The sequence below is a fragment of the Balaenoptera borealis genome (assembly GCF_965194805.1).
Source record: "Balaenoptera borealis genome assembly, chromosome: 10".
Taxonomy (NCBI): domain Eukaryota; kingdom Metazoa; phylum Chordata; class Mammalia; order Artiodactyla; family Balaenopteridae; genus Balaenoptera; species Balaenoptera borealis.
This window is the reverse complement of record NC_138874.1, coordinates 64,409,719-64,437,706: the sequence shown is the minus strand read 5'-3', so window position 1 is coordinate 64,437,706 and position 27,988 is coordinate 64,409,719. Positions and strand designations below refer to the sequence as shown.

Here is a 27,988-nt window from a genome sequence, read left to right as displayed (position 1 = left end):
TGTTGTGGGGATAGTGAGAAAATATTTCAAAAATATCTCTAATAGGAAAAAATGGATGAGATTAGCCAAGGACATTTTAGAAATGAAGAGTAATGATAGACTCTGACTTTAATAGATGGTAAAATTTATGTTAAAGCTGCATATAATTAAACAATTAAATCTGGCTCAGGAATAATCAGTCAAAGAAGAAAAATCCACGAAAAGATCCAAAAGTAAGTAAGAAGTAAGATCGAGGCAACAAATCCAGTGAGAGGAGAGAGGATGGTTTACATAGTAAGTGATGTTAGGATAACGGGCTAGCCATTTGGAAAAAAATAAAGTGAGAGCCATACATCATACCACACTCCAGAGTGAAGGAAAATTAAGTGCAAAGAAATGAAATAAGGAAAGATATATAAAACAATGTAGATTAGTATTTTTATAAGCTTGTGATGGCACAGATCTTTCTATGCATAAAACAAATAATAAAGAAAATGATTGATATAATTGGCTAATAAAAATTTTAACCTTCTGTACATCTCAAACCACTATAACCAAAATTAAGAAAATAGCAACAACAACACTGAGAAAAAATATTTGCAATAGAAATGATATTAAGGGGTCAATGTCCCCATTATCTAATCATTATGGGGGGAAAAGTTTTTAAAAATTCAAAAATGAGCAAATGCCATTAATATACAATTCACAAAATAATACAATTGTTGAGATTCAGCATGATTATCATTTTTTTCTTTTTGTTTATAGTATTTTCTGAGCTTTCTATCCCCCCAAAATATATTATTCCTGTAGAAAAAAAAAAATCTCAACATAGGAACCAGGAAAAAAATTTTTTCTGTTTCAGGAAACCTAAGCTTCTTGCCAGAGGACAGTAAAGCTCTCTCAGAATGAGTAGATATGCAAGGTTACAAACAACCTCCTATCCTGGGCAAAAAATATACATTTTTCATCTCCTCGAATCCTCCAAAAATCTCAGGTAGGGTGTTGTTACTACCCTAATATTACAGACAAGAAAGTGAAGACTCAGAGAAGTTCAGCAAGCTTCCTAAGGTCACACAGCACTAAGCAATAGAGTTGGAACTGGATCCCAGGCTGGTCTGACCACAAACTCAGCTCTTTTCAGGCCTCGTTTCAGGACCCTTGGGTTGGGATGCAGCGGGCCGAGTTCTGATCCTGGCTCTGTCCCCAACCACCAGTACACACAGCCTTGGCAAGTCTCTTCCCCTGTCTGACCCTGATTTCCTCATCTGTTCAAGGGGAAGTGGATTGGCCCAAATGGTGTGTCAAGTTCCTTCCTGCTCAGACATGCCAGATTTTTGTTCTCATAAAGCACTCATTAGCCCAAGGACTGGTCCAAACCAGAGATCAACCCCAGGGGCCTGGGGGCTGGAGCAGGTGGCCTCACACAGATGCCCAGGCACTGGCTCACCTTGAATTCCTCATGGATGCGCTCCTCCAGGACTTTGGCAGCCTTGCGGTCCTCCATCTCCACTTTCCACTTCTCCACCAGGATCCGGGCTTTCTCATTGGCCAGAGCATCCCGGAACTTCTTGGTGATCTCTGCCTCCTTCTGTCTCCTTCCAAGAGAACACCAGCAGGTATCAGGAGGTATGGGAAACTGAAGGACCACATGCCAACAGAACTTCAAATAAAAACCGTGCGCAATGATTCTTGGTCTATCAGAACGGCAAATATCTGAGGTTCACAAAACTCAATGTTAGCAAAGGTGGGGAGTATAAATCACCAGAATTGCTCTGGAAGCCAGAAAATAAAACCTCAGAAACCCCATTTCTCACTCAAGTTTACAAAGGTGTAGGGAAAAGCTCATCAGAGGGTTTTTATAACATAAAAAGTGGCAAACAACCCAAATGTCCCTCAACAAGACCAATAAATTGGGTTTCTCACATAATGGGATACTATACAATAATCTTAAATAACACTGTGGATCTATATTAATCAATTTATGAAGGTGTGAATAAAGCAGTTTACAAAGCATGTATTGCCCAAATGCTCACCATGGTTATCTTAGGTGGTGAGTATTGAGTTGTTATTTAATTGATTCTTTACAGTTTTCAATGTTGTTTACATGTTACAATTTTATGATTAAAACACTGTCATTAAAAATTGGGGGAAAAATGTTGGAGTCGACTTCATACAGATTTCCAAGTCTGGCAAAAAATATGTTAAATGTGGTTTATGAAAGAAGTCTGACACCCCCCAGTATCAGTAGAGGCTCAACTGTCCATCTTGCGTGAGAAATGGAGGTAACACGACGAGGAACAAGCAGATTTTAAAAGTGAATTCAAATGGCTCTGCTGTCCTCGGGACAACTCAGTGAGGAAAGAGGCAAAAGGATACAATATGCATTATCTCAGTAAATCCAACTACATCCATACAGAAAAGGTGTTGTGATACCCAAACCACAGATGTGAAAACTGAGGCCCTGGATCAGCTCACCACGAATTAGTGGAGCCAGGATTTGAACCCACAAGGTCTACCTGATGTAAGACTAGTGCTTTGGTCTCCTAATCTTAGCAGAGCTCCACACAGCCAGCCAGCTGCCTGGCACCTCCTCCCTCCCACCCATAACCTATTGTCCTTAATTTGAACCCACCCCAAGCCTCCGTGTTCAGGACCCGCCCCAGTACCCATTGGCACCTCTCACCAGAGCTCCTCCGCCTCCCTCTGTGCCTGCAGCCGCGCCCTCTCTGCAATCAGCTCCTCAGAAATCTCTTCATAGGGCTTGTCTCCAGGGCCTTCTCCCATGATCCAGACCCAGACTTCGCCATCTGCCCCCAGGAGCCACTGGATGTGCTTGTCACTCGCTGCCTCACAACACAGGAAGAACAAGGAAGGAAGGAAAATCAGGTCTGAGTTGTACTGAGTCAGGAATGACCTGGGCTGGCCAGGGGTGCACAACCATCACGCCACCCTACAAAACGTGGTCATCTGCAAAGAGGATGCCAGAGAGACATTGATCTGAGTGCAGGTCCATGGCCATCTCCCTCTCCCACTCCCTCTAGGGAGCAATATGTCAGCCAAGTCAGCCTGCTGAGCAGGTGTTCAAAGCTGGAACTGGTATCCGAAGCCCAGAGACCCTGAAATCTTCAGCACAGAAGACATCAGGTGACAGCACTCGCTGAAGGAAGACTTGTGTCACTCCCAAGCCAAGGCAGTTAGGAGCCCGGAGTCTTCTCTCCTCTCTCTCTCTCTCCCTCTCCCTCCTTCCCTCTGTCTATCTATCTCTGTCTCTATCTCTATCTCTATCTCTCCTGTCCATTGGCTGGAAATAAGGAATTGGAGATGGTGGCATTGCAAGATGAAGCAGCTGGCCCCTGAGTCTCCCTGACCCACATCAGCCTGTAACCTGAGCAAGAAATAAACCTGTGTTGGATGAAGTCACTGAGATTTTTCAGTTTGCCTATTCTAACAGATTCCATTGATAACCATGACTAAAATGGAAATCTAAAGTGGGGTACTGGCTGAAACAGGAATATCAACTAAGTGTCACTGCCTTACCAGTGATGTTTAGCAGGCTGAATGGCTGGAGATCCACGTGATGCAGGAGCAAAGCATCTGGTAAAGTTATCAGACACTATCACTTAAAAGGCAGACCCTCGTGCCTTCTGAACCCGTCCCCCCTAAGGGAAGATATTGGAAAATAGAACTTTGGTAGTGGGTTGGTTGCTAGGAGCTGTGTTTGGCAAGATGTTAAGTTCAAGGAAGAATTGAGCACTTTGCAAGTAGAAATGAAAGGGAATAAAGAGAATATAGAAATCTGGGACTTTGTAGGTTTGGAAGAGCCATCTCTTTCTAGGGCCCAAATTGCAAGAGATGGGATTTTTAAAGGTTTTGCATGACTGGCCCAGTAAAACTTTTAAGGTGAGTAAAGGGCCCTAGGACACAGATCTCTGTGATGGTCATGAGGATGTGCTCCACGGACATCCCACAACAGGGAGCGTAACTGACTGCGCACTCCAGCTCCTATGCCCTTGTGTTTGCCCAAGGCCATGCTTCCAGAGGAGGCGCCCAGCCTTTGACTGAGCACGGCGGGCTGGTTCCTGGGAGACATGGGACTCCTCTGATGGGCAACTTCCCGGAGGCCTTGACAAACCTTCCCTGGACTGCGTGTCTGTCTGGAACAACTCCACCCCACCTGCCCTTCCCCTCTCCTTCACTCAAGGTCACGCCGGCACTGCAGTGTGATGCCTCTCCCAGCCTCCTCCAGCTCCCTGCCCTTCTTCTCTCACAGGCGTTTCCTGAACAAAACCCTTGTGTGATTTTCTCCCAACCTTGTCTCTGCTCCTCACAAGCACACTCAGAGTGCAAGCTCTCACACTTAGTTTTCAAAGAGCCTAACGTAGATGACCTTCAGTCGAAAGGTAGAGGCATCAGGGTAAAGAGGCAAAGAAAAACAGGCAATCTGCGAAATATGTCCAGAGAAGAATCTTAGATGTTGCTCCTGGCACATGGAAGCAAACAGATCAGAAGCCTCCTAAGTCTCTGAGTCTGGACTAAAAAAGCCTCTGATTGTTCAAGACTTAAACAACCGTTGGGCACCCAACCTTGATGACCAGGGGGCAGGTTTCAAAGGCTAGATTGGTCCAAGGAGCGTGCAACCCTCAACACTCACTCTGGATGTGGCCAAGGGGAATCATGAACAAGAGGAGCCTCCAGGGCACAGACAGCACCCATTCAAGGCCATCCCTTCAGCGCCAGGGCAGGGGGACCTCGCAGAGCCTGACCTGGAGGATTTCAGGATGCCATAGACTAGTGATTGAGTGGGGCTCACACACCCCCCTTTTCCGTAGCGGATATTCTGACCCTGCTCCCCCACTGTATATCGTGTCTTAAAGGTGGGCCGTGTTAGGATGACATGTCTTTTTAGCGATATCAGGACCTTAGAGTGCCTAACGCAGAACATGTGTAGACTGCAAACTTTGGGTTGATGCAGTGACCGGGTGAGACGTGCGGGCATCCCCTTAAGGAGGTGGTGAGTGTATTTATGCAGAGAAGAACAACACAAGTGAGTAACCAGAAGGACAGTTTGTGACAGTGACCACGCTATGTCCAGCACCCCAGCTCCACTCCCTGAGCCCACCGGATGACCACTTTTCTCAGGTTCCCTTCAATTCCGCGGGGCCACATGACTGAATTCTAGTCTGTGGAACGTCAGGGGAAGTGATTTGTGCCACTTTCAGGCTGAGGCTGGTTGCAATCTGAGTGCCTTTTCCACATTCTCTCTCCCATCCCTTCAGTGGGAGATAAACGACTCCAAGATGGTGGAGAAAAAAGCAACCTGATCCATGAGTCAGTGTTCGAAAGCAAGCCAGGCAGACAGCTACCTAATCCACATCAAACCGCGACTTAATCAGAAGTAAATCTTCATTATGTTAACCCACTGAAATTCCAGCGTTTACCTATTGCAGAAGGCAGCATTAATTCCCCCGGCATTGGTAAATTTTTAGTATGTTAAAGCAATATAGTAATAGAGGAATATAAGTTTAATTATGACTGATAGAACCAGGGAAGCAACCACTACTAGAATTGTAGACCTTCCAAATTAATAGTGGGCAAAAGTAAATATAAGAGGCTTACCAATCCTGCAAAAATACTTAAAGGGGAAAGAGAAAACAACAGAAAATGTGCAGTTATTATAGCAGGCACTGCCAGTTACCTCATCGCCCATTCCAGCCACCCTCCTGCCTTACTAAAAACCCCAGTTTCTTCTGGGGAGTAACAGAGATCCCTTGGTTTCAGAAGAGGCAGGTCTCTACCCCAGCCTCAAAGGACCAATAAAATTAGTCTAAACCCATCACGTAAATTTATTCTCATTGGCAAGTAATCAATCTAGGATTGACCAGACATCCCCGTTCTTGACAAAGGAGATGCAGGCGGAAGTCCCAATGACGGGGACTCATTCTCTGAACAAAAGGTGAAGACTTCTTAAGGTTGCAGACAAATACTGTTTGATTCCACTCATACAAGGTACCCAGAATAGTCAAATTCATTGAGTCAGAAAGTACATTGGTAGATGCCAGGGGCCGGGGGAGGGGGGGGTAGGAGGAGTGGGGAGTTAGTGTTTAATGGGGACAGAGTTTCAGTTTAGGAAGGTGAAAAATTCAGGAGATGGATGATGATGAGAGTTGCATAACAATGTGAATGTACTTAGTGCCACTGAACTGTACAGTTAAATATGGTTAAAATAGTATGTTTTATATTATGTGACTTTTACCACAATAAAAAAACATTAGGGCTTCCCTGGTGGCGCAGTGGTTGAGAATCTGCCTGCTAATGCAGGGGACATGGGTTCGAGCCCTGGTCTGGGAAGATCCCACATGCCGCGGAGCAACTGGGCCCGTGAGCCACAACTACTGAGCCTGCGCATCTGGAGCCTGTGCTCCGCAACAAGAGAGGCCACGACAGTGAGAGGCCCACGCACCGCGATGAAGAGTGGCCCCCACTTGCCACAACTAGATAAAGCCCTCACACAGAAAACGAAGACCCAACACAGCCAAAAATAAAAATTAATTAATTAATTAATTAATTTTAAAAAAAAAAAAGGTGAAGACTTCTTAGGAGAAGCCCGTTCACTCTTTACTCGTTTACCTCACCTCCTTCTTCCTGCCTGGAATGAAGATGTGATGCCAGGAGCTGCTGGAGGACTTTTGCAGCCATGAGGAAGAAAGCCACATGCTAAGGATGAGTAAGTGGAAGGATGAAGGAGATGGGGCCTTGATGATCTTGCTGAGCAGCTAAACTAATCTATCCATTGCAGTACACCTCCAGAATTCTTATCATTTGAGAAAAATAAGGAACTCCAAGGAATAAAGTTCTGTAATTATTAAATGAAATGTGGTAATATAAATAAATATGAAAGATTTATTTAATTAGGCAACTATTAATCGTGCATTCTGTTACTTACGGCCAAGCACATCCCTAACTGATACAGATAACAAATGAAAAATAACACAGAAGCCCTAAACCCTAAGTATATTCATTAACACAAAAATGGGAACAGAATTAATTTCCCTATTAAAGATCTGAGACTGTCAGATGTAAATAAAAAGTAAAAGACAAACACTGCTTTGGGAAAGACCCTAGGTGTTCTCCTTACTGGCTGCAAATAATAATAAATCCTTCCTTGGGGGTGGTGGGATGAATTGGGAGATTGGGATTGACATATATACACTAATAAGTATAAAACAAATAACTGATAAGAACCTGCTGTATAAAAAAAATAAAATAAAATAAAATTCAAAAAAAAAAGAAAGAAAGAAAAAAACCCACTATTTAATGTCATTAATTAAGTCATCACTTTCTGACCCTACTTCTAACAAGGCATATTTCATTATAGCTTCAGTGTCAATTTTCTCTTCTTTTACTAAATTAAAATTCCACTGGACTGGTCACTAAATTAAATTTCTACTGGTGAACATTCTAACCCTGTAATTCTGGGCATAAGGTTGTTTTACATGAGAGCTGTCCTTAGAAAATGCTGCCAGTTATATTTTTGAATTTAGGTTAGATAAAGTATTCCCAAGTTTTCCCCATCATGGAAAAACAATAATAATAATAATAATAAATCCTTCCTTCTGATGGGGAAAAAAAAGTAAAATCCAATTCTGTACTATTTAAATAAAACACACATGTAAAAAAGAAAAAGTTTAAAAATAAAGAGCTGGTTAACAATAGACCATACAAAGGCAAGCAAAAAGAAAGCAGAAGTGGCAATGTCAGACAAAGTAAATTCAAGGACAAATGTGTTAGACAAGACAAAAAAGAATATTATGTAATTATAAAAGATGCAACCCACAAAGAAGACATAACAGTCAAAAAACTTTATACAACAAACAACATAGCAGAAAACTGCATAAAACAAAAACTCCTAACAGCACAATGAGAATTTGAAAATGTATATATACTCATGGTGGAGAGTTTCACTATATTTATTTAAGAAGCTGGTAGACCAAATCGATTTTAAAAATTAATAATATAGAGGATTTGAATAATATAGTAAACAAATTTTACTTAACAACTACAGAACTTTACTCTTTAAACATTGACAATATACTTTTCTTCTTCTGATCTTGCAATTATGAGAAAATTTTATAGACCGCATCCTCAAATAATAATACAAAACTTAGAAATCAATGGGGTAAAATAGCCATCAAGAAAGTATCTCTTAGAGAACCCATGGATCTTAGGGGAAATCAAAACTGAAATTACACATTATCTAGGGGGAAAATTGTAGCAAAAAATATGGGCACAGATAACAGTAAGCTCAAAAGAAAAATTATAAGCTTAAAGGCTTTTCTTTTTGATGTCCCCGTGAAGATAAAATTCTCTTCTCCAAACACAGTATAGATGCCTCCATTGACTCTATTCCAAACAGAAGTGTGAAACAGTGAGCAGGGTGGGTGCTCCCATGTGGGTCCTGAAGCAAATAGTGGTCACCAGAAATGAGACTCCTACAGGGTAGAGGGGAATCAAAGTTCTCCAGGTGAGACTGGGACCTGAGTAGGATTGAGGTCAGATGCTGGTAATGTGCTTGGCAAGTTCATGAAACAGCAAGGAGACCACTGTGGCTGCAGCAGAGGGAGCAAGAAGGGAAACTGGAAATGCAGTTGGAGAAGCAGCAGCTTTAATTCATTCAGTGTGGGAAACAGGGGACAAGAAAACCTGTAGGCCAGTGAGCATTTGTAATAGTCCAGGGGACAGACAATCATTTCTTGGACGAAGATGGTCCTGGTGGAGGAGGTATAAAGTGGTTAAGATTTAGGATATATTCTGAAGGAAAAAGCAATATTTGCTTAAATTTTGGATATGAGTTGTGAAAGAAAAAGAGCAAGAAAACTCTAACTTTTCAGCTTAAGCAATGGAATGGATGGTCATATTACTGAAAAGAGTAACATGAAAGAAACTGCTTGGATAAATCAACATTTCTGTTTGGGCCAAATTAAGTTTGAGACGTCTATTAGACATCCAATAGGCAGTTGAATAAAACAGAGTTCAGAGGAGAGGCTGGAACTAAAATATCATTTTTTGGAGGCATCAGTGTATAGATATTTAAAGCCACAAAACTGGACGAGAGCAGGTAGAGAGTGAGTGTAGAAAGAAAACAGAAGAGGTCGAAGGACTGAAGCCCAGCACACTCCAACACCTAGATAGGAGAAGGACCCCCAAGGAGATGAGGACAAAGAAGGCTTCGAGGCAGGACAACAACCAAAAGAGAGCAGTATCCCAGAAGCCAAGTGGAGAAAGAATTTCAGGAATTAAAGGGAGGTCAACTGTGTCAAAGGCTACTGATGGGTCATTGGGATGAAGACTTGAGAATTGACCATTGGATTCAACAACATGGAAGTCACCAATGACCTTGATAAAGGTGGTTTTATGAGTCTGTGAAAAGGAACATTTGGACGCTTGGAAACTTTTAGAGGAAAATATAAATGCATATCATTATTACTTTGGGGAAGGGAAGAACTTCTTCTATGAGACATAAAAAGAATAAACTATGAGAGACAATGTTGATATATTTGAATACAGATTAAAGCTTAAAATTTCTACACATAAAAAATACCATAAAGACAATTAAAAATCAAGTCACCAACTGAGAGAAGATACTTGAATACACATAACTGTCAAACGACTGCACCAATTAATAAAAGCAATAGTAACAGCTAACATCTACAGAAGGCTTATCTGCTAATCATGGTTCAACATATTTTACATGTATTAACTTATTAATGTCTAGAACAATCTTTCTCTACTAGGGTCCTGTGAGAGAAATAAGCCCTATAAAACATAATTTGAATGGCCATTTTTTTTCTCAGTTCTCCCAAGAATGGTATATAGATAGTACTAGTCTAGATGCATTGTAGAAAAGCTAATTCATTGCATACAATGTATCCTTTAAAGCATCTGTTATCAAATAATTTGCTCTCAAGACCCCTTTATAGTCTTTAAAAATATTGAGTATCTCAAAGAATTTTTGTTTATGTGGGTTATATCAATATTTATCATATTCAAAATTAAAACTGAGAAAATTTTTTATATATATTTATTTAAAATAATAGCAACTTGGGACTTCCCTGGCGGTCCAGTGGTTACAACTCCGCACTTCCACTGAAGGAGACATGGGTTCAATCCCTGGTGGAGGAACTAAGATCTCACATGCCACAGGGCGTGGCCTAAAAAAAAAGTTACTTCAAAGTAAAAAGTTTAACGATCTTTAAGCAAAATAAAATTAAAACCCATTGGTTTATTTTGCATTTTGAATGGATCTTTTACTCATGTGTGATTTTGCACAATTCCTCATTGGTCCTTGGAAAATATTGGTTCACTGATCAAGCAGATCTTCCAAATGTGGACCCATTTTATTTTACAATATCATAAAATTGTTTGTTAATATTACTATGAACCTCAGAGAAAAGCCTTTATGTATTGGGAATCTAATAAGTTCATTGTAGCTGATACAAGTTTTCCAAAAATTCTAATTTTTGCTTGAAACCTGGAATTTTATCACTGGAATAAATTTTATCCGTTGTTTTCCTTTAAGTGACAGATTCACTTTATTCATTTGCAAATACCCAAGTCTGAAAAAAGACATAGTTTGTAAGTCTTCTTTCAAGTAAAAATGGCATTCCATGAATAAAGAGGCTAGTTCAGCACATAACTCAAAAAATCACACAGTGCCTTTCCTCAAGACACCCATCATACTTCAGAAATGCTTTATGCATCCTTCCATTTTGTCAAACAATAAAACGAATAAGGTTTACTGTTTCATCAAGGAGTGAAACCATCATTAATTTTACTGTGAGTGTATGATGATGAAAAAATACAGTCATTTCACTCCTACAAGACTGGAAAGAATAAAAAAGTGTGATGACAAATTCTGATTGTTGAAAAGGATATAGAGCAATGATAATTCTTATAAATTGTTGATGGCTGAAGGCACTGATACAACCACTTTGAAGATATTTGGCAAATATTTAGTAAAGTTGAACATGCTACACATTATTACCAAGGAATAGCACTTCCAAGTACACACGTGCCCAGAGAAACATGAACAAGAAGGTTCATGGAAACATTGTCCAAAATATTAAAAATCAGGAACAACATAAATGACTAATCAAGGAAAACAGATAAATAAATTATAGTATGTTCTTATAATGCAGTACTCTATAGCAAGAAAAATAAATAGGTTTGAACAACACAGACATATCTCCTTAAAAAATGCAGAACCAATAAATTAAATTGAATTCAGATTGCATACAGTATGTCATTCATATAATGATTAAGCAACATACTGCTTACAAAACATATATTATAGTATGGAAAAATATAAGGATGATACATGTTGAATTTATAATAGGCTTGCATATGGGGAGGGAGATGGGGAGTGAAATTTTAGAAAGGCGTTAAAGTGGGTCTCAACTGTATATGAAGTACTTAAATAAAAACAAAGAAGGCACTAAGTTAACACTTAATAAAGACATGATGGGTCCATAAGTACTTATTATATTATTTTCCATTTTACCTATATGTTTAAATATTTTATAATGAGAAATTTTAAAAGCTTTATTTAAAAAAAGATGTGGGACTTCCCTGGTAGTCCAGTGGTTAAGACTCCATGCTCCCAATGCAGGGGGCCTGGGTTCGATCCCTGGTCAGGGAACTAGATCCTACATGCATGCTGCAACTAAGACCCAGCGCAGCCAAATAAAATAAATAAATAAATAAATTTTTTAAAAATATGAAATAAAAATTTTTAAAAAGATGTAACATGAATAAACTAAGTTCTCAATCTAAGACATAAAAAAAGAACAATAAAATAAAAGCAGGAGAAAATAATTAATGAAAAAAACTAATATTAGTGAATGCAAAGCATATATATTATAAATACAACCAAACATTTGTTCTTTGAAAAATGTAATAAAGTAGGAAACCACCCAGCATGCTTAAATTAAGTTAAAACATATATATATGTTATATGTTATATATATGCCATACATATGTTTTTATATATATATATGGACTATGTATACAGTATATATAATATATATGGCATTAGGAATAAGACAATGTAAAACAAGAACTGATTAAAAGAGAATATCATGTGCTATTCTGTGTTAATAAATTTGAAAATATAGATATAGGTATAAATCTTCATGACCTTAAAGTAGACAATGGTTTCTTAGATATGATACCAAAAGCATAAACAACAAAGAAAATATATATCAATACAATTTGGACTTCATCAAAATTTGAAATTTAAAACTTTTGTGTTTCAAAGGATGCCATCAAGAAAGTAAAAGGGCAATCCAAAGAGTGGGAGTAAATATTTACAGATCATATATCTGATAAGGAACTTGTGCCTGGAGTGTATAAAAATTCTTACAGCTCAATAATAAAAAGACAACTCAGTCAAAAAATGGGCAAAGGATCTAAATATACATTTCTCCAAAGAAGATATATGGATGTCCAATAAGCACAAGAAAAGATGCTCAAAATCTTTACTCATCAGGGAAATGCAAATCAAAACCACAATGACATAACACTTCACGTCTCCCAGGATGGATTTAACCAAAAACATAGATAATAACAAGTACTGATGAGAATGTGGAGAAATTAGAACTCTCATACACTGCTGGTGGGAAGGTAAAATGGTGCAACTGCTTTGGAAAACAATCTGCCAATTCTTCAAGTTATTAAAGTTATCAAATGATCCAGCAATTCCACTCGTAGGTACACACCCAATAGAAATGAAAACATACATCCACACAAAAACTTGTACGTGTGTTTATAGAAGCATTATTCATAATAGCCAAAAGTGAAAACAACCCAAATGTCCATTACGAGATAAATGGACAACCAAATGTGGTACATCCATATAATGGAATATTATTCGGCCATAAAAAAAGAATGATAGTGGTACATGCTACATTGTGGATGGACCTTGAAAACATTATGCTAAGTGCAAGAAGCCAGTCACAAAAGTCTAATATTATATTATTCCACTCATATGAAAGTCCAGAATAGGGAGACCCATAGAGACATAAAGTAGATTAGCAGTGGATTTCCCTGGTGGCGCAGTGGTTAAGAATCCACCTGCCAATGCAGGGGACATGGGTTCAATCCCTGGTCCAGGAAGATCCCATATGCCACGGAGCAACTAAGCCTTGCCTGCCACAGCTACTGAAGCCCACGTGCCACAACTACTGAAGCCCGCACGCCTACAGCCCGTGCTCCACAACAAGAGAAGCCACCATAATGAGAAGCTCACACATCGCAACAAAGAGCAGCCCCCGCTTGACGCAAGTAGAGGAAGCCCACTCGAAGCAATGAAGACCCAGTGCAGAAAAAAAAAAAAAGTAGATTAGTGGTTGCTAAGGGCTGGAGCAGGAAGAAAGGGGTCTGGCAGTTACTAGTTAAAGTGTACGGGTTTTCTTGAGGTGATGAAAATATTCCAAAATTGATTGTGGTGATGGCTGCACATCTCTGTGAATATATTAAAAACCATTTAGTTGTACACATTAAATGGGTGACTTGTGTACACTTTAAATGGGTGACTTGTATGGTATATGAATTACATCTCAATAAAGCTGTTTGTGACAACAAAAACTCTCCTGGTAATTTATATGATAAGGTAATTTATAGGGAAAAAAATCAGTTAGGGTATAGAGGTCTAAACAACATATTGACCGACTTAACCTAACTGACGTCTATAGAACACTCCACACTACAGCAGAATACTTTCTTTATCAAGTGCACACAGAAACAAGGTTGACTACATTCTCAGCCATTAACTTTCAAATGTTTGAAATCATTTACGGTATGTATTGAGAACCCAACCGTGGTGGCCAGATAATAAGCACATCTGTGAGATGATAGGATAAAAATAAATGCTCCCTGAGGCCCTGTCATCTTGAAAGGACATGAGGGAAACAGGTGTGGAAATGTACCCAAAGAATTTAAACCCCAAAGTTGAATGCAAACTCTGGTTCCAAATGCAAGAGTCCTAGGAAGCTGTGCTAGTTTTTACGTGAGAAAAACCTGGAAAGCAGCGATGCTACTAGCCACTGGGAGAGATAACAGAGGGGCCGGCAGCCGCCTGCAACCTGCTGCTTCAGCCCGGCTCCCCTGAGTGGGGCTGAGACCTGGCGTCAGGTTACAGGGAGTCAGGAGGTAACCAGCTGGTGGCCTTTCTCAGAAACTGCCCCTGCTGACCTCCTGGTGCAAAGGGAAGCAGTGAGGTGGACAGTTAGGGAAGGAGGGAGGTGGCAGGCATGATCACCTCTGAAGCAAGGGGAGGAAATTACACCCGGCCAGCTCAGCCCAGCATGCCCACCTGGGGCCTTGCAACAGGCAGGAGAAGGGCTTCCCTCCAGCCAGAGCTGAGCAAAACTCCATCTGTTTAAAGAGCCCATGGGCTGTAGAAAACAAACTTACGGTTACCAGGGGGGAAAGGGGGAGAGGAATAAATTGGGAGATTGGGATTGACATATACACACTACTATATATAAAATAGATAACTATTAAGGACCTACTGTATAGCACAGGGAACTCTACTCAATACTCTGTGATGATCTATATGGGAAAAGAATCTAAAAAAGAGTGGATTATAAGTATAACTGATTCACTTTGCTGCACACCTGAAACTAACACAACATTGTAAACCATCCATACTCCAATAAAAAATTTTAAAAAATAATAATACACAGCCCATGGGCTTTTGGCAGCAGCCAGGAGAAAGTTGCAGGGACAGGAGAACCCCATCCCCGTGCGCCCAAGCTCCTCGGGAACCTGCAGAAAATCTGTCCCTCCACAGCCATGCAGGAGAGAGAGTATCTCTTTCTCTGGATCCCCATCAACATTACTACTAGCAAACTTCTTTAACTTTTGCTAGTATTATTGTTTTAATTTGCAGTGATGTACTGGTAGTTCGCTAGTGAGGATGAACACCTTTCCACATGGTCATTGTGACTCGAAGTTGCACTCCTGTGAATGGCTTGTTCATGTCTATTCCCCATTTTTCTACTGTTTGTCTTCTGCTAACTGATTTAGGAAGTTTCTTTATTCTCTGGATACAAGTCCTTTGCCTGTTATAAATGTTGCAGATATTTTTCTCTCATTTATCTCCTGCTTTGTTCTCTTTTTAAACTCCGTTTGGTATCTTTTATCAAGAAGATTTTAAAAATCTAGTCATATTTATCTTTATTTTTCCTTTTATTTTTCTTGTGGTATCTTATTTTAAGAACACCTTCGCTCTCCCCACTATTCTCTCATATTTTCTTTGATTACTTCTATGATTTTGTTTTTGCTTTTTCTGCACTGGTCTTTAATCACCTGGAATATGTCATTTCACCATGGGAGCAGCTGTGAGGAGGAGGAAGACGTGTGCACTGCAGTGGGGGGAACTGGAGCCCCAGCAGGCCTGGACCCGATTCCAACTCCACCTCGACTCAAACGGAGATAATAACATATTTCATTAACTTGAAGACACACACCTTGACATTTCTGAAATCAGGATGTATCTTACAAACAATGGTGTATCGTGGTTTAATTTACAGCTTTCTTAGTAATATATAAAAACAGTGTGTCTTTCAAGCTATGGCATCTTAGATTTCATGAAATACAAAGAACCCAAGCTCAGGTCCCTAAGGGGGTGGGATAAACAGGCACTTAAAGGGCCCAGGACAGGTCAGACACACAGGAGGCAAGGCGTTCCATCTGGGTGAGTTCTCCTTCATTCCAAAGAATGCAGCTGCTCTGACGCTTCATTCTTCCTGCAGCCCTGGCCCTTCCCCCTTAGCTTCCAGAACCTGAGCCTACTCTCTGGGAACCCCTCCAGGCTCCCCTACCAAAGGCCTTCAGCTGGACAAGGCCACACCTTCAGTTCTCTCCTTCTAGATACAGGATGCTCAGAGCTGACAGTTAAGGCTGATCTCCCTCCACAGCCAAGAAAACAGCACTCTCACCCCTGGGGACACCCACACCTGCTGGGCACCAAGAGCCCCCCATGCTCTCATGGCAGCTTCTGCTTGGCTCCTCCCACTGCCCGCCTGGTGAGTCTGGGGCTTTGCAGCTTCTACAAATGCTGGCACTGGAGACGGGGAGCCGTGGATGCTGGCAGAGCTGCCTCGGCCAGAACCACAGCGCCGGCTGGGGGAAGGCAGGGAGGAAAGGGAGTGAGCTGGTGGCCTGCAGAGGCCCCCAGCCAGGGCCAGCGTGGGAACTTTGCACAGTGGCCCCTTCAGCCTTACAGCCACCCAGAAAGCCCTTCCCTCTTCACGGAAGAAGGAACTGAGCTGCAGGGAAGCAGAGTGACGCCCCTCAGCGACGCTGAGACTGTACCACGGAGGACCTCGCTCACCAGCACTGCGGCCCCACCTTTCTGTCCACCATATGGAGGCCCAACAGGGCTGAGGAGGCAGAAAGTGGGCTCTCCCCCTCAAGGTCAATTCCACACACCTGGGCAGAGCACCAACTGCATGGAAGGCCCACCCTGGGTCTCAGAGTCCAGGCGGGGGTAGTGGTCTGGCCCCTAGCCCCTCTCTCCTCACCCTAAGGGGTCCCACACCCAGCTGCACAGTCACAACCAGGGTGGTCCCAGGCCAGTCCCAGGCCATACACTATGCAATTCCCCACGGACTAGTCCTCCCACCCACCATAATGCCACATCTTTGCTTCACCTGTAGGAAAGCTTACCAGCATCCAAGAACCAAGAGTCTCCTTTTACTGGAATAACTGAATTTCTTCCAATTTACCCTAAGAAGTAATCACACAAGGAATAATGATTTGACAGACACAGGAAAAGTCCCATCCCCACCCTCATCCCTGAGACTCCAGAAAAACTGAGGTTGGCCAAGCAGTGGTGGAGCTGGGCCCATAGCCTGGGTCCCATGGGAACATTCAGGAAGAGGCTGAACAAATTCCAAGGGCATCTGCCATCAGAGGCAGACGGAGGCAGTGAGGAAAGGAAGGAGGTGGACATGGCTTGGCTCTTATGTGCCCCACATGGTGGCGGGAGCTTTCCCACTTGTTGAAGAAGCTTTTTGAACCCTGCCAACAACTGCTGGGGAAGGGTTATTATTCCCATTGCACAGGTGATGTTCCAAGGTCAACCCAGTAGACCAAAGATGAAAATCCAGGGGACTTGGTTCTATTCCACCACGCTAGAGACATGTTGAAAATAGCATTAACCCAACCAAAAGGTGGAGAAGTGATCTGTGACACTGTCATTTCCCACCTTTCAGCCCCTCAGGAAATGAGCTAATGGAGCATCCCTTCGGGTGTGGAAGTCTGGAAGAGCAGGCAGGATCTGCCTGCCCCCCACATACACCCTGAGAGCTGCAGTGCCTATCTACAGGTGACGGGCGCTAGGACGCCTCTCTGGGGTCAGCTGGATGGCCTGGTGTCACCACAGATACACTTCTCATGACATTCCTCTTGCCTGACTCCAGGGCTCTCGCTGGGAAGCTGGCAGCACCCCCATTGCTCATCTGTTGCCTTCACTGGTCCCTCGGACCCACACTCAGCCCCAATTTACCTATTATCGTGCCACAGGGAACTTTTTACCTCTTGTCTACCTTGCACAGGACTCTGGACACCCTCCCGCACCGCCAGACACCTCTTTTTCTCTCCCCATCACATACACTCTGTGAAAAAGATCATTCTCCCTCCCCACAGAATTGTTCTTTGAATATTTGCATATGGACAGGAAACATCTTCTTAACAGAAGGGATGGGACACGACCGGTGGATAATCCGGCACCGTAAGAAACCAGGGGGGCTAGATTCCCCAGGCCCCTCCCCCATGGCACTGTCCTAGAAGCACTGTCCCACTGTGCCCAGGAAAGGGGCCATGAGCAACAGCTCCAAAGAGCTACAGTCCGGAAACCCAGGGCATCCATGCCCCTGATTCCCCAGTGTTCCTACACAGTCACCACCCTCTAAGTGGATCTACTGGAAAACTGTTGGAACTAACAGAAAAATTCACAAAGAGAGTTGAAGAAAATCAGCATGCCTACCACCATATGACAGCAAGAACAGGGACGGTGCAGGAGACGGCTTCAAATGTGGATTTCCCTTCATGTTTAATAACTTCTGTGTGACGTGCTGAGAATCCGAACAGCAAGGGGTGTGCTGCTGGGTTGGCCAAAGCATTTGTACAAGGGGGCAAAGGGGGAATGCAATGTTCATCACTTTCCCCTCAGAGGGAAAAATGTGGGGTACGAGTAATACAAAGTGGAGTTAGTGTCCAAGTAATTACTGTTATTATGATTTGATTATGAAACCACCGTTGGCATAAAAAAATAAGTCTTGAAAGATAAACAAAAAAATCTAAAATTCTTGATTATGCCAACAAAATCATGGAGACAGATATTAAAATATTCTTAAGTTTCTCATCTTCAGTAGATAATGTTTCATTCCTAATAAAGATAAAGAAAATGAGTTCAACTATATCTTTAAAATAAGTTCTAAACTAACATATGCCATTTAATATACATGTTTCAATAGACTCCCTTAAAACAAAATGGTATCAAAAGGCGGGAGGGGGGGAAGAAGAGATACAGGGAAATGTACACTAAGTGGATGCAAAGGAAAAAAGTAGCATTGGTAAAACTAAAATCTAAGTCAAAATCCTAAAACAAGAAATGAAAAAGAAATGAGTTGCTAAGTATGAATGACAAGGTGACAGAATTGCCATTACTTATATATTATAGATTGTAGTTCAGCTTCTACAATATATCCCAAAACACAAGCATACTGGGATTTTTAGACTTTTACTGAAGATTTTCAAGGTCTAGGGAAGGGGTCACACAGCACAGCTCACAGTCTTCTACTCAAAAGGGAAATCCTTTGATACCCGTCTCTTCTATCAAGCCCCACTGACACACCACGCATGCAACGGTCTTAGCAGCTCCCTGCCCACAGCTGCCCCCCAACCATATCCCTCAGCCTTGTTCCAGACGCTGGGATGGAGGCAAAGCCGCCGCAGCCATGGTGTCATGGCACGTGCAGACTAACAGAGGAGACAGACCATAAACAAGCAAACAGATACATGAAAAAAGAGGAAGATGATGACGACAAAGGCAAATCCATAGAGACAGAAAGCACATCAGTGGTTGCCAGGGGCTGGGGGAGGAGAGGATGCAGAGTGGCCACTTAAAGGATACGGGCTTTCCTTTTGGGGTGATGGAAATGATAGAGGTGATGGTTGCACAACATTTTGAATGTACTAAATGTCACTGGATCGCACGCTTTAAAATGGTTAAAATGGTAAATTTTATGTTGTGTTTTCTTACCACAAACAAACAACAACAACAAAAAACCCCCGATACTTTCAGATGTGGTAAGTGCTTTGAAGGAAATCAGGCCAGATGTTGTAAGAGAGAGAGACTGGGGTGGGGTCCTTGAGAGCGGGTAGTCAGTGAAGAGCTCAACATTTCACTGAGAAATGAATGAGGGGGAGGACCCAGGCTCATGAGGATTTGGGAAAAGAGCATTCCACACAGAGGGACCCAAAAGGGTGGAAATTGGGTTGGAAAGTAGGCAGAGGCCCCCGAAAAGCATTCGTGTTTCTTTGAGTGCAATGGAAGCGACAGAGGCAGGGAGATGCCTGAGCTAATCAGTGTGTTAAAAGGACACTTTGGCTGCTCTGGGGAGAAAAGTCGTAGGGCGTGAGCCTGAGGCAGGGGACCACTGAGAACATGGGTGCACTGGGAATGTCTGTAGGCGAGTACTGCTTCCCACGCCCGGAAAGGAAACACACCGAGGCTCGGAGGGCCTGGGCCCAGCAGGCAAGGTTGCCATGGTTACTGGATGGTTCCCAGGAAACAGAGAGAAGGCAGATGCCCAGTGAGAAGGACTGTGTCACACAGCTTTCATTAGAGCGTGGACCAGGCCCACCTGGGCACCCAGTCCAGGGCAGACGCGCAGCGGGAGTGGCTGAGAGCTGAGACAGGATGCTGGATAGGGTGTCTCCCTCCAGCCCCAGGTCAGGGCTGCTTGTGGGAGCGCCACAGGCTGGGCGGGCAGAGAGAGGCGGGCCTAGCAGGTGGGAGCTGCCTCTTGACCCCAGCTGTGGGGAATGGAAGCAGTGAGGGCTGGACAGCTGGACTTACAGCCCTCCACAGGCTGGACTGGGGCCGGCACAGGGCTGGCTGTGAGGGTGAGAATAAGGCACCTCCATGAGGCTGCAGGTTTGGTTTGTGGCGTGGCCAGTGTCAGCCACGTGAGAGAAGAAAGCAGGAAGGAGGGTGGGGAAAGAGGTCTTGTTCCCAGGCAGATGACGCCCAGATGGATAAGGAGATGGTCACCGAGGAACCAATTTAACACTGACAGAAACTGCCAATCACAGCAGAACCAGCGAAACCAGGTAGGGAAGCTTCCTGGGTCACAACAGTAGTAGGAACACATGTGTCCTGAGTCCTGTGTCCCAGGCGACACCCAGCTCCAGCCCCAAAAAACTGGGATAACTGGGCCAGCCCAGAAGGGGCCAAGGGTTGTAAAGGCTGCAGGTCCTCACACGGGGTGTGGGTTCCTGCGGTGGCAAAAGGGCACGAAAAGGGGAAACGATGTGGAAGGTCATGGTAATGCTGGATGGGCGTGGCTTAAATCTAGCGAGAATGTAACGTGATAACCGCCTTCCCAGAGTCTCAACAAACAACACAAATTCCCACTGGACCTCAAGTTTTGTCAGAAATGTGACAAACAGCAAACATGACGGCAGATGGGAAAACAATGTAAGCTGAGGGTCTGTATCTTCCATGACAGGGCAGAACACCAGAAGCTTCTCAGCAAAATATAAAGTGAAAACAAAAAGACACACCTGCATGGTCAGGGGAGTGATGTGTGCCCAGCCACGACCGTCATCTTTCACCCCAGCTTACTTCTGTGGACCCCAAATGTGTGTCCCAGGACCAATACAACCCCTGAGGTTCTGTAAACTGGAATAATCCCTATCACCTATGTTTACACCTACCCTCTGCAGGAGAAGCAGAGAAGTTCTCAGGGACAGGGTGCACCTCACCCTGCTGGGCCCTCAGGACAGCAAGGTCAGGCCCGCTGGGGGCTGGGAAGTGTCCTCAGAAGAGAGAGGGTGGGAGGGAGGTCTCCGGGGACAAGCAGGACTGGGGAGATGGATGGGCAGGAGGAGGTGCAAGGTCATTCCAGTCTGACCGCAACCGAGTAAGTTGTGCTCAGGGATCCCAAGGGGCTGGCACATACAACGGGACACAGCAGATGCTTCCTTCAGGACAGATTGGAGGGAGGGAGGCAAAAGCTGGGAAGGAAGTGCCTGTGAAAGGAAGGAAGAGAAAAGATCCAGCCAATGGAGTCCATCCCCACACACCCTGTCCTGAGCTGCTGTGCGGCTGCTTTGCCCCAGGCCACCTTCCTGGCACTCCCGTTGGCATGTTCCCTGGGATCTGATCTGTCTACCCATGGACTCGAGGGTCAAAGCTCTGTCCAGTTCACCACGGTCAGCGCTTAGTAATGTTGACTAAGGGATTGAATGAATAAATGAATGAATGAACAAATGAACACATGAACAGATCATCCATTGAATGGAAGTCCCAAGTTCAGAAGTGAATGAGTAGAAAAACATCAGCCAGTGGACCAAGGTCAAGGTCACGGGGTGTACATCCCATCTCCAATCTTAGCAGCTAGGTGACTTTGGATGGATTGTGTCACCTCTGTGAGCAGTGGCTTCCTCATCTGAGATGGGGTCACGGGGCTATGGGGGCATTCAGTGAGGACAGGCACATGGTAAATATTAAAGGTCACAGACCAGGTGGAGGGTTGTTCATTGAGATCCTAGAACAGGAAGCAGGCACTGTGCACCCCAGGCCCACAGTAAGAAGCTCTTCAGCCTCTGGGGCCGCGCCTGCCCCTCAGGGCTTCCCCATCTGCCCAGACAGCTCCACACCAGGACTGAAGCAAAAAGCTGAGATCTGAGCGGGATCCTGACCTGGAGTACACACATTCCTCCTCTCATCCATGCTTTATAAATCAGAAAATTAATTATCTGGAAAAGAGTCTTCTGCACCAGAAACCCAAATGAGTTTAATGTATAATTTATACACGACAATGTAGATGTCAATGTGTGACTACTCGCCGTAAAAACATTTTTGCAGTTAAAGCTTTAGGCGTCTGTCCTCCTCGCAGAAGACCCACCTTACAGACAACATGAGGCCCCAGGGCTCAGGCCGGGTGCGGCAGCAAAGGCAGCCTGTCATTTTCAGTGATGCCGCTGCCAGGGCAGCCCCACCCTTGGCACCAGCCACATGCAGTCAAGTCATAGCTCTCCCTCCTTGGGGTCCTACTGTGTCTTGTTCAAAAGGGGATGTCACGTTCTGTGCCAGCTCTGTGCTAGACCCAAGGATGGAAGACAGAATGGAGGATGTGCTCACTCCTGTGGCTTTGAGTCCCCTGGGAGAGCCAGGCAAGCAGACGATGAATGACACTGACAGTGTGGCAAGTGCTAGGGCAAAGACGGGTCCTATGTGCCGAGGAGCAGGTACTTCCCTATGCCAGGAGCATTCCCAAGAGACGCCAAGAGGCAGGGGCTAGAACTGAAGGAGTTTGTCAGGAGGATGAAGGCGGGAGAACATTCCCAATGGGAAGAATCACATGTGTAAAGACAGAGGCTAGAGCAAGACGTCCAGATGGGTGCCAGTGTGGCCTATGGCACGTGGCAGGGGCTGTCTAGCAGTGAGCCTGGAGTAGAGAGAGGGAGCCAGGTCACCAAGGGGCCTGTATGTCCAGTCCAGAAACAGGACTTTGTCCTGGACTGAAAACTTACAAACAGATCAAGTCTGCACTTCACTCTGGTCAACAGTATGGAGACCAAGAGGAGGGCTGTTGTGGGGAGTGAACGAGAGAGAAGATGAATGGGCTTTGCAAACTGTGAAGTGCAGCATCCACATAAAGTGCCCTCCCCAGCAGGATCTTGAGTCCTGCAACAACTCAGCAGCCTGCCTGCTTCAGGTGCGCCTTCACTCACAGGCGCCCCAGTGATGGCCTTGACTGGCACGTCACTGCAAAGTAACCACCTGAAACGTGGGTTGAACCCTTGCTTCTTGTCTGCAGTTGCTATTGCCATTGGGCTTGGTCACTCTTAGCGCAGGACATTCCCTGACACCCTCTCTCCAGAGGCCCACTGGGGCTCCAGCACAACCCAAAGCATCCTCTCACACAAGGACAGGGAGGAGGGGCACGGGCACTGTGCTGGAACCACTATGCCGCACACGCAAGTGAGGGAGGGGCGATGTGTCTTTGTTGCACCCTGGCCCTCTGTCCAGAACCACTGGTGAGGTTCAAGAACATGGCCTCTCCCCACCAGGCAGTCACCAACAGGGTCTGAGCACAATCTGAGATCCCAGTGGTGTCTTCCCAGAACCTGGGCCCTCCACAACAAGACAAAGAAGTCCCCATGCCCCAGTGCCATCAGGGTCCCCAGGCAGTTCCCTGTGCAGCCTTGGAGCCCTACAGACCTGGTCAAAAGATAGACGCCCAGCCTAATGGGACAGGATGCTCACAGAACAAGGGTTTCAAGCCCCCAGCCCTCATCACACCAGTGCCCATTTTAAAGAACATAGCCTGACATCGACAACTCTTCTACCTCCCGGGAGGCCAGGGGTCTGCCCCTTGGTGACTCCCACCCACATACCTCGCTTGACCTTGGGGGGCCTGAGGCCCTCGACCTGGGCCAGGGCCTCCCAAGCCTCACGCTCCCTCCAGCGTCGCAGCTGCTCCTCTCGCATTTTGTAGAAGAGGATGTGCTTCTGCACATCACTGAGCTCGGCCAGGAGCTCGGGGTCGATGTACATGTCGTGCAGGATCTGCTGCAGCATGGTGTCACCTGGGATGCACACGTCAGGAGGGACACTCCAGGCCACTCCTCGCCCCCGGCTCCTCACGCCAGGGTCACTCCCAGAGCCCCTTCTCCGTGAAGCACCATCGCTCTGCCTCAGCTCCCAGCCAGCAACGAATTCATCTCCTCTGCCCAGGACAGCCACAGGGATCAGGCAGCAGGAAGCAAAGAGGCAGCCAGGACCTGCAAGGGGGATCCAGCGCCAGGAGCTGTCCAGTCCTTCTACTGGGTCACCAAGAGCCACATCCCAGCAAAGCCTGTGTCTTGACCTCCCCTGGGCTCTGGGACAATGGGAGAGTGAAAGCCTCCAGCTCTGCAGGCAAAGCCCAGGCCTGGCCCTTCCTGGCCCTGGCAGGTGTCGAGTGATCTGTTCGTGGAAGGTAACAATGACACCAGCTATATCAATGACACTGCCCCAGCCAACCGGGAACTGATCTCTCCTCCACAGGTAAGAGGAGGAGGAGGAGGCAGCTTTGCCTATTAATTCCATGTCTTTTGAGCCAACGTCAAACAGGCCAGAGGAGCCAGCCAGGAGCTTCTAGGCTGCCCGGCCTCTCGCTCTACCTGCTCCGTCATTGCCAATCTTCCTCTTTTCCAGGACGTTGGGCTACTGAGGTAATGCTTCTAACACTCGGCCTTGGAGGAGAAAAGAGCTGTCCTTCTTTCTGTGTTGCAGCCAAGGAAGAAAGCAAAATAGAATCAGTAGGGACACCTGAGGGGCTTGATCGTGGAATTCAAGGACATGAAGGAGGCAGGCATCCTCTGCCTTTTCCCTATAATGAGGTTCTAAGGCTATGCATGTGCTGACAGATTAACCCTCAATTTGGGGTCAATTTTGGTCGTTGCTTATCTTTTTTGTTGTTGTTGCAAGTACGTGGAGAAGATCACAAACAAAGAATGCAAGTGTGTCTTCTCTGTCCTCTCCATGCCCTGAATGTGAAGCACCCTGGACAGAGCAGGATGTTGCTTTCCGCTTGGAGGGAACCCACCTGTCTTTGGCCGTGAGGATGGGTAGGTGCTGCTCATGCTGAGACCCAAAGTTCACCCTAACAGCTGCTCAGAGCTACTTCCAGCTGCCCCTGTACTCAAACTGGGGTTCAGAGAAGGTAAGCAACTTGCCTATGGCTACCCACCCTGGGACTCCATCCAGCTTTCAAATATGACAACCACTGGATACTGTGAATCTTTTGATGGTTTGTAGCACTGTGGCCTAGTTGGGCTGGTGACCTTCATGTCCCCTTGCCTCCCCGTGAGGACTAAAGGTGGATCAGGCACCCAAAAGTGATGGAACCCAGGTGTGAGTGGGCGGCGGTCTTCTCCTGCAAGGTTGACCCACAACAGTAAGGATTAAGCGGGTTCAGGTGAGCTTTAATCCCACGGGGTCACAAGAAGTGCGGAGGGCCAGGCTGCCCCTCCCCCGGGTCTGGCTGGCTTGTCCCCGTGTGACCCAGACCTTGGAGGCTCCACGCAGAGGCTCTCGCCATGCAGCGCTGTGGCCCTGGACCCCACCCGCCCTCTTCTCTCTCCTCCCCACCGAAGACCTTTCAGGGCTCGGCGTCCCGGCTCGCGCAGTTTCTTAGACTGAGGCCATCCCAGCCTCCGGCACAGCTCTTATCTCCCTTGTCCTAACTGTGGCTGGGTGGGAGCACGGCGTCCAGAGAGGAAACAAGGGGAGGAAGGGCACGAAGGGCACGAAGGGAGTCTAGCCTCCCGCTGGCAGCTTCTTACTTTCTGGGTCCACCAGACGCCTACAAGAAGAGGGGAGAGACAGCACAGTACGGGGCCGTGGGGATGGGCTGGCTGCTGTGGGCGTGAGGTCCAGTCCTCTGGCTGAGCGGTGATGGTGTCATCCTTGCGGTGGTGACACCGTTGAGAGAGGGTGGGTGGCGGCCGGATGGGAAGGGCCCCGCTAGCCGCCCGTCTTGTGCCGCAGCCGGCGGAGCGCTCCCTGGCAATCCCAGGTCAGTGGGGCAGGAGGCCGAGCGCGCTGCGCAGCCGCGGGGCGGGCTAGATCCGGTTTCCGGAAAGACGCTCTCGAGCCGGCGCGGGTGGGAGCTGCCTGGCCCTGATTGGCGCCACCTCTGGGCTGGTGTCCGCCCACCCATCGCCCTCCCCCGGCGGAGGAGGCCGCTCAGCCGGGCCTGTGGCACCCCCTGGCGGCCGATCCGAGCGGGAGCGGCAGCACGTGGGAGAGGCGGGCGCCGGGAGCAGCACAAGGGCGGCTACGCCCGCCGGGATGCGCTGGGATCCGGGTGCGGGAGGACCCGTTCCCGCCATCCCCGCGGTGCGGCGGGTACACGATGGCAGTCCAGGGCCCGGACCCCAGCCCGGGAGCCGCGCAGACCAAAGGAGCCCGCGGCGGTTCCGGCCCAGGCAGCTTCCGGCGACTGGAAACGAACGAGATGAGGGGGCCCCGGGGTATTCACACACGGATTTCTGCCGCCTTCCAACTGATTTTATTTTGTTTTCATTTTTTATTGGCCGATGTGATGTGTTTAACTTTATATGCTAACGCAGTTCCCTCTGGGGGCGGGGTACACGCACGCAATGTTGTTATGAAAGTGACTGGAAACCACCTGAATGTCCCTCAGTGGGGTGGGGCGGGGAGGGCGCCTGGGGAGGAACAGTAACGTTTGTCACAGAGAATGAAGTCCATCTGTCTGCTTTGGCCGGGGGAAATGTCCAGGGCAGAAAAATGAAAAGGCGACACGCAGAATATTGTGCACGGTGTAATCCATTTTTTAAATTCTATGTTTGATTATTTTTGTATGGGCAAAGGAAAACATATGAAAGAACACACACATGGTTTCTTCCTTCTTGGAAGGGGGAGGAAACCCACTTTAGACAATTCTGTATTGCTTTATGCAGTGACTAAGATACATAATTCATGTGGCTGAAATAAATGTATTTCAGAAGTTCTAAAATGTGACCCAAGAAAATTGGCCTCTGGAGTTCAGTACTCGTGGGGCAGGATGTGCACAGCCTTGTCCACACTGGCACCCACCCCCAGAGAGGGACGCACAGACAAAGCCAGACCTCCGTAGCCTGGGAGGCTAGAAGGCTGGCAGGGATAAACCGTTCATGTTGCCAGAGTTCCTAAGCTGGAGAAGGACTTGGAGACATTTCTCCGAGACAAAGGAGCAGGAGGCGGGGAGAAGAGTCAGCAGAGTTTGGCCAGAGGCTAGGAGGGAGGTGATGAGGACTGTAGCGGCATTGCCAGTGGGGACCGAGAGGGCAGAATTGGGGGACATTTCCTTATCCCAGAGCCTCCTATCAGGTGTCTCTGCTTCCATCTAAAATCATTTTAAAACTTAGATCATGTTATTCCTCTGCTTAAAACCCTACAGTGGCTCCCATTTTACTCAGAGAAGCCCAAGGCTCACAGGATCTGCCTTCCACCCTCCCTCCCACCCCCTCAGATAGCCCCTGGCACCACCACTCCCGCTTCCTTGTGCCGGCTGTCCCTCGGCCCAGAACCCGGCTAGCTCATTCACCCCCTTCAAGTCTTTGCTCAAACTTTTAACTCCTCCGTAGTCCTGATCCCCCATTATTCGGCTCTATTTCTTCCCGTATCACTCACTTTGTAAAATACCATTTTACAGTTTGTTTGGTTTTGTCTCTCTCTCTCCCAACTTGTAACAAGCACCACAAGGGCAGGTGCTTCGCTGATGTCTACAAGAGCACTGTTTGGCCTGCAGCAGGCGCTGGATAAATACTGTAGCTACTGGAAACAAGAACGGATGAAGGAACGTTCATACCGGAGTTGACCAGAGCCTGTGCAAATGCTGGGGAGGCGTCCAGAATAGGGCTCTGGAGAGAGGTTGCTGGAGACTCGTACCTGGAAGTCGTGGGCAGATGGGCTAAGTCTGTGGGGCATTAGGTGGACTGGCCCGGCCACAGGCCGCCTCCCCTGGCTGTCCCCCCATGCCCTGACCACAGGGCTCTCTCGAAGGTAGGGTCACGTGTTGGCCAGAGGACCCTGTCACCTCGGCCTCAGGCAGCCCCGAGCACAGGCACCACGAAAAGATAGGCCGCTGGAAGGCCCTCCTTACATTCCCCCCGCCTCCCCGGCACACAGTCACTTGAGGAAGCTGGTCCCAAGAGCACATTT

General features: G+C 46.2%; 1 protein-coding gene and 1 long non-coding RNA gene across 6 annotated transcripts in view; one reads left to right on the top strand and one right to left on the bottom strand.

The window, feature by feature from the left end:
- SH2D4B (SH2 domain containing 4B) overlaps window positions 1-25,908 on the bottom strand; it is an 81,944-nt gene extending 56,036 nt beyond the window's left edge. For 3 of the 5 annotated variants that reach the window (XM_082406757.1, XM_082406756.1, XM_082406758.1), the window contains exons 1-3: window positions 23,674-25,906; window positions 2,663-2,822; window positions 1,427-1,574 (exon numbers count right to left, since the gene is read on the bottom strand). In XM_082406757.1, coding sequence (XP_082262883.1) covers window positions 1,427-1,574; window positions 2,663-2,822; window positions 23,674-24,367 — 1,002 coding nt within the window. In that variant the 5' untranslated portion in view covers window positions 24,368-25,906. Of the gene's footprint in view, window positions 1-1,426; window positions 1,575-2,662; window positions 2,823-23,673 lie in introns of all 5 variants that reach the window. The other 2 variants (XR_014248844.1, XM_082406759.1) reach the window with 2 other exon arrangements.
- LOC309635489 overlaps window positions 1-27,988 on the top strand; it is a 456,622-nt gene that overhangs the window by 285,557 nt on the left and 143,077 nt on the right. The gene's annotated exons all lie outside the window — the stretch shown is intronic.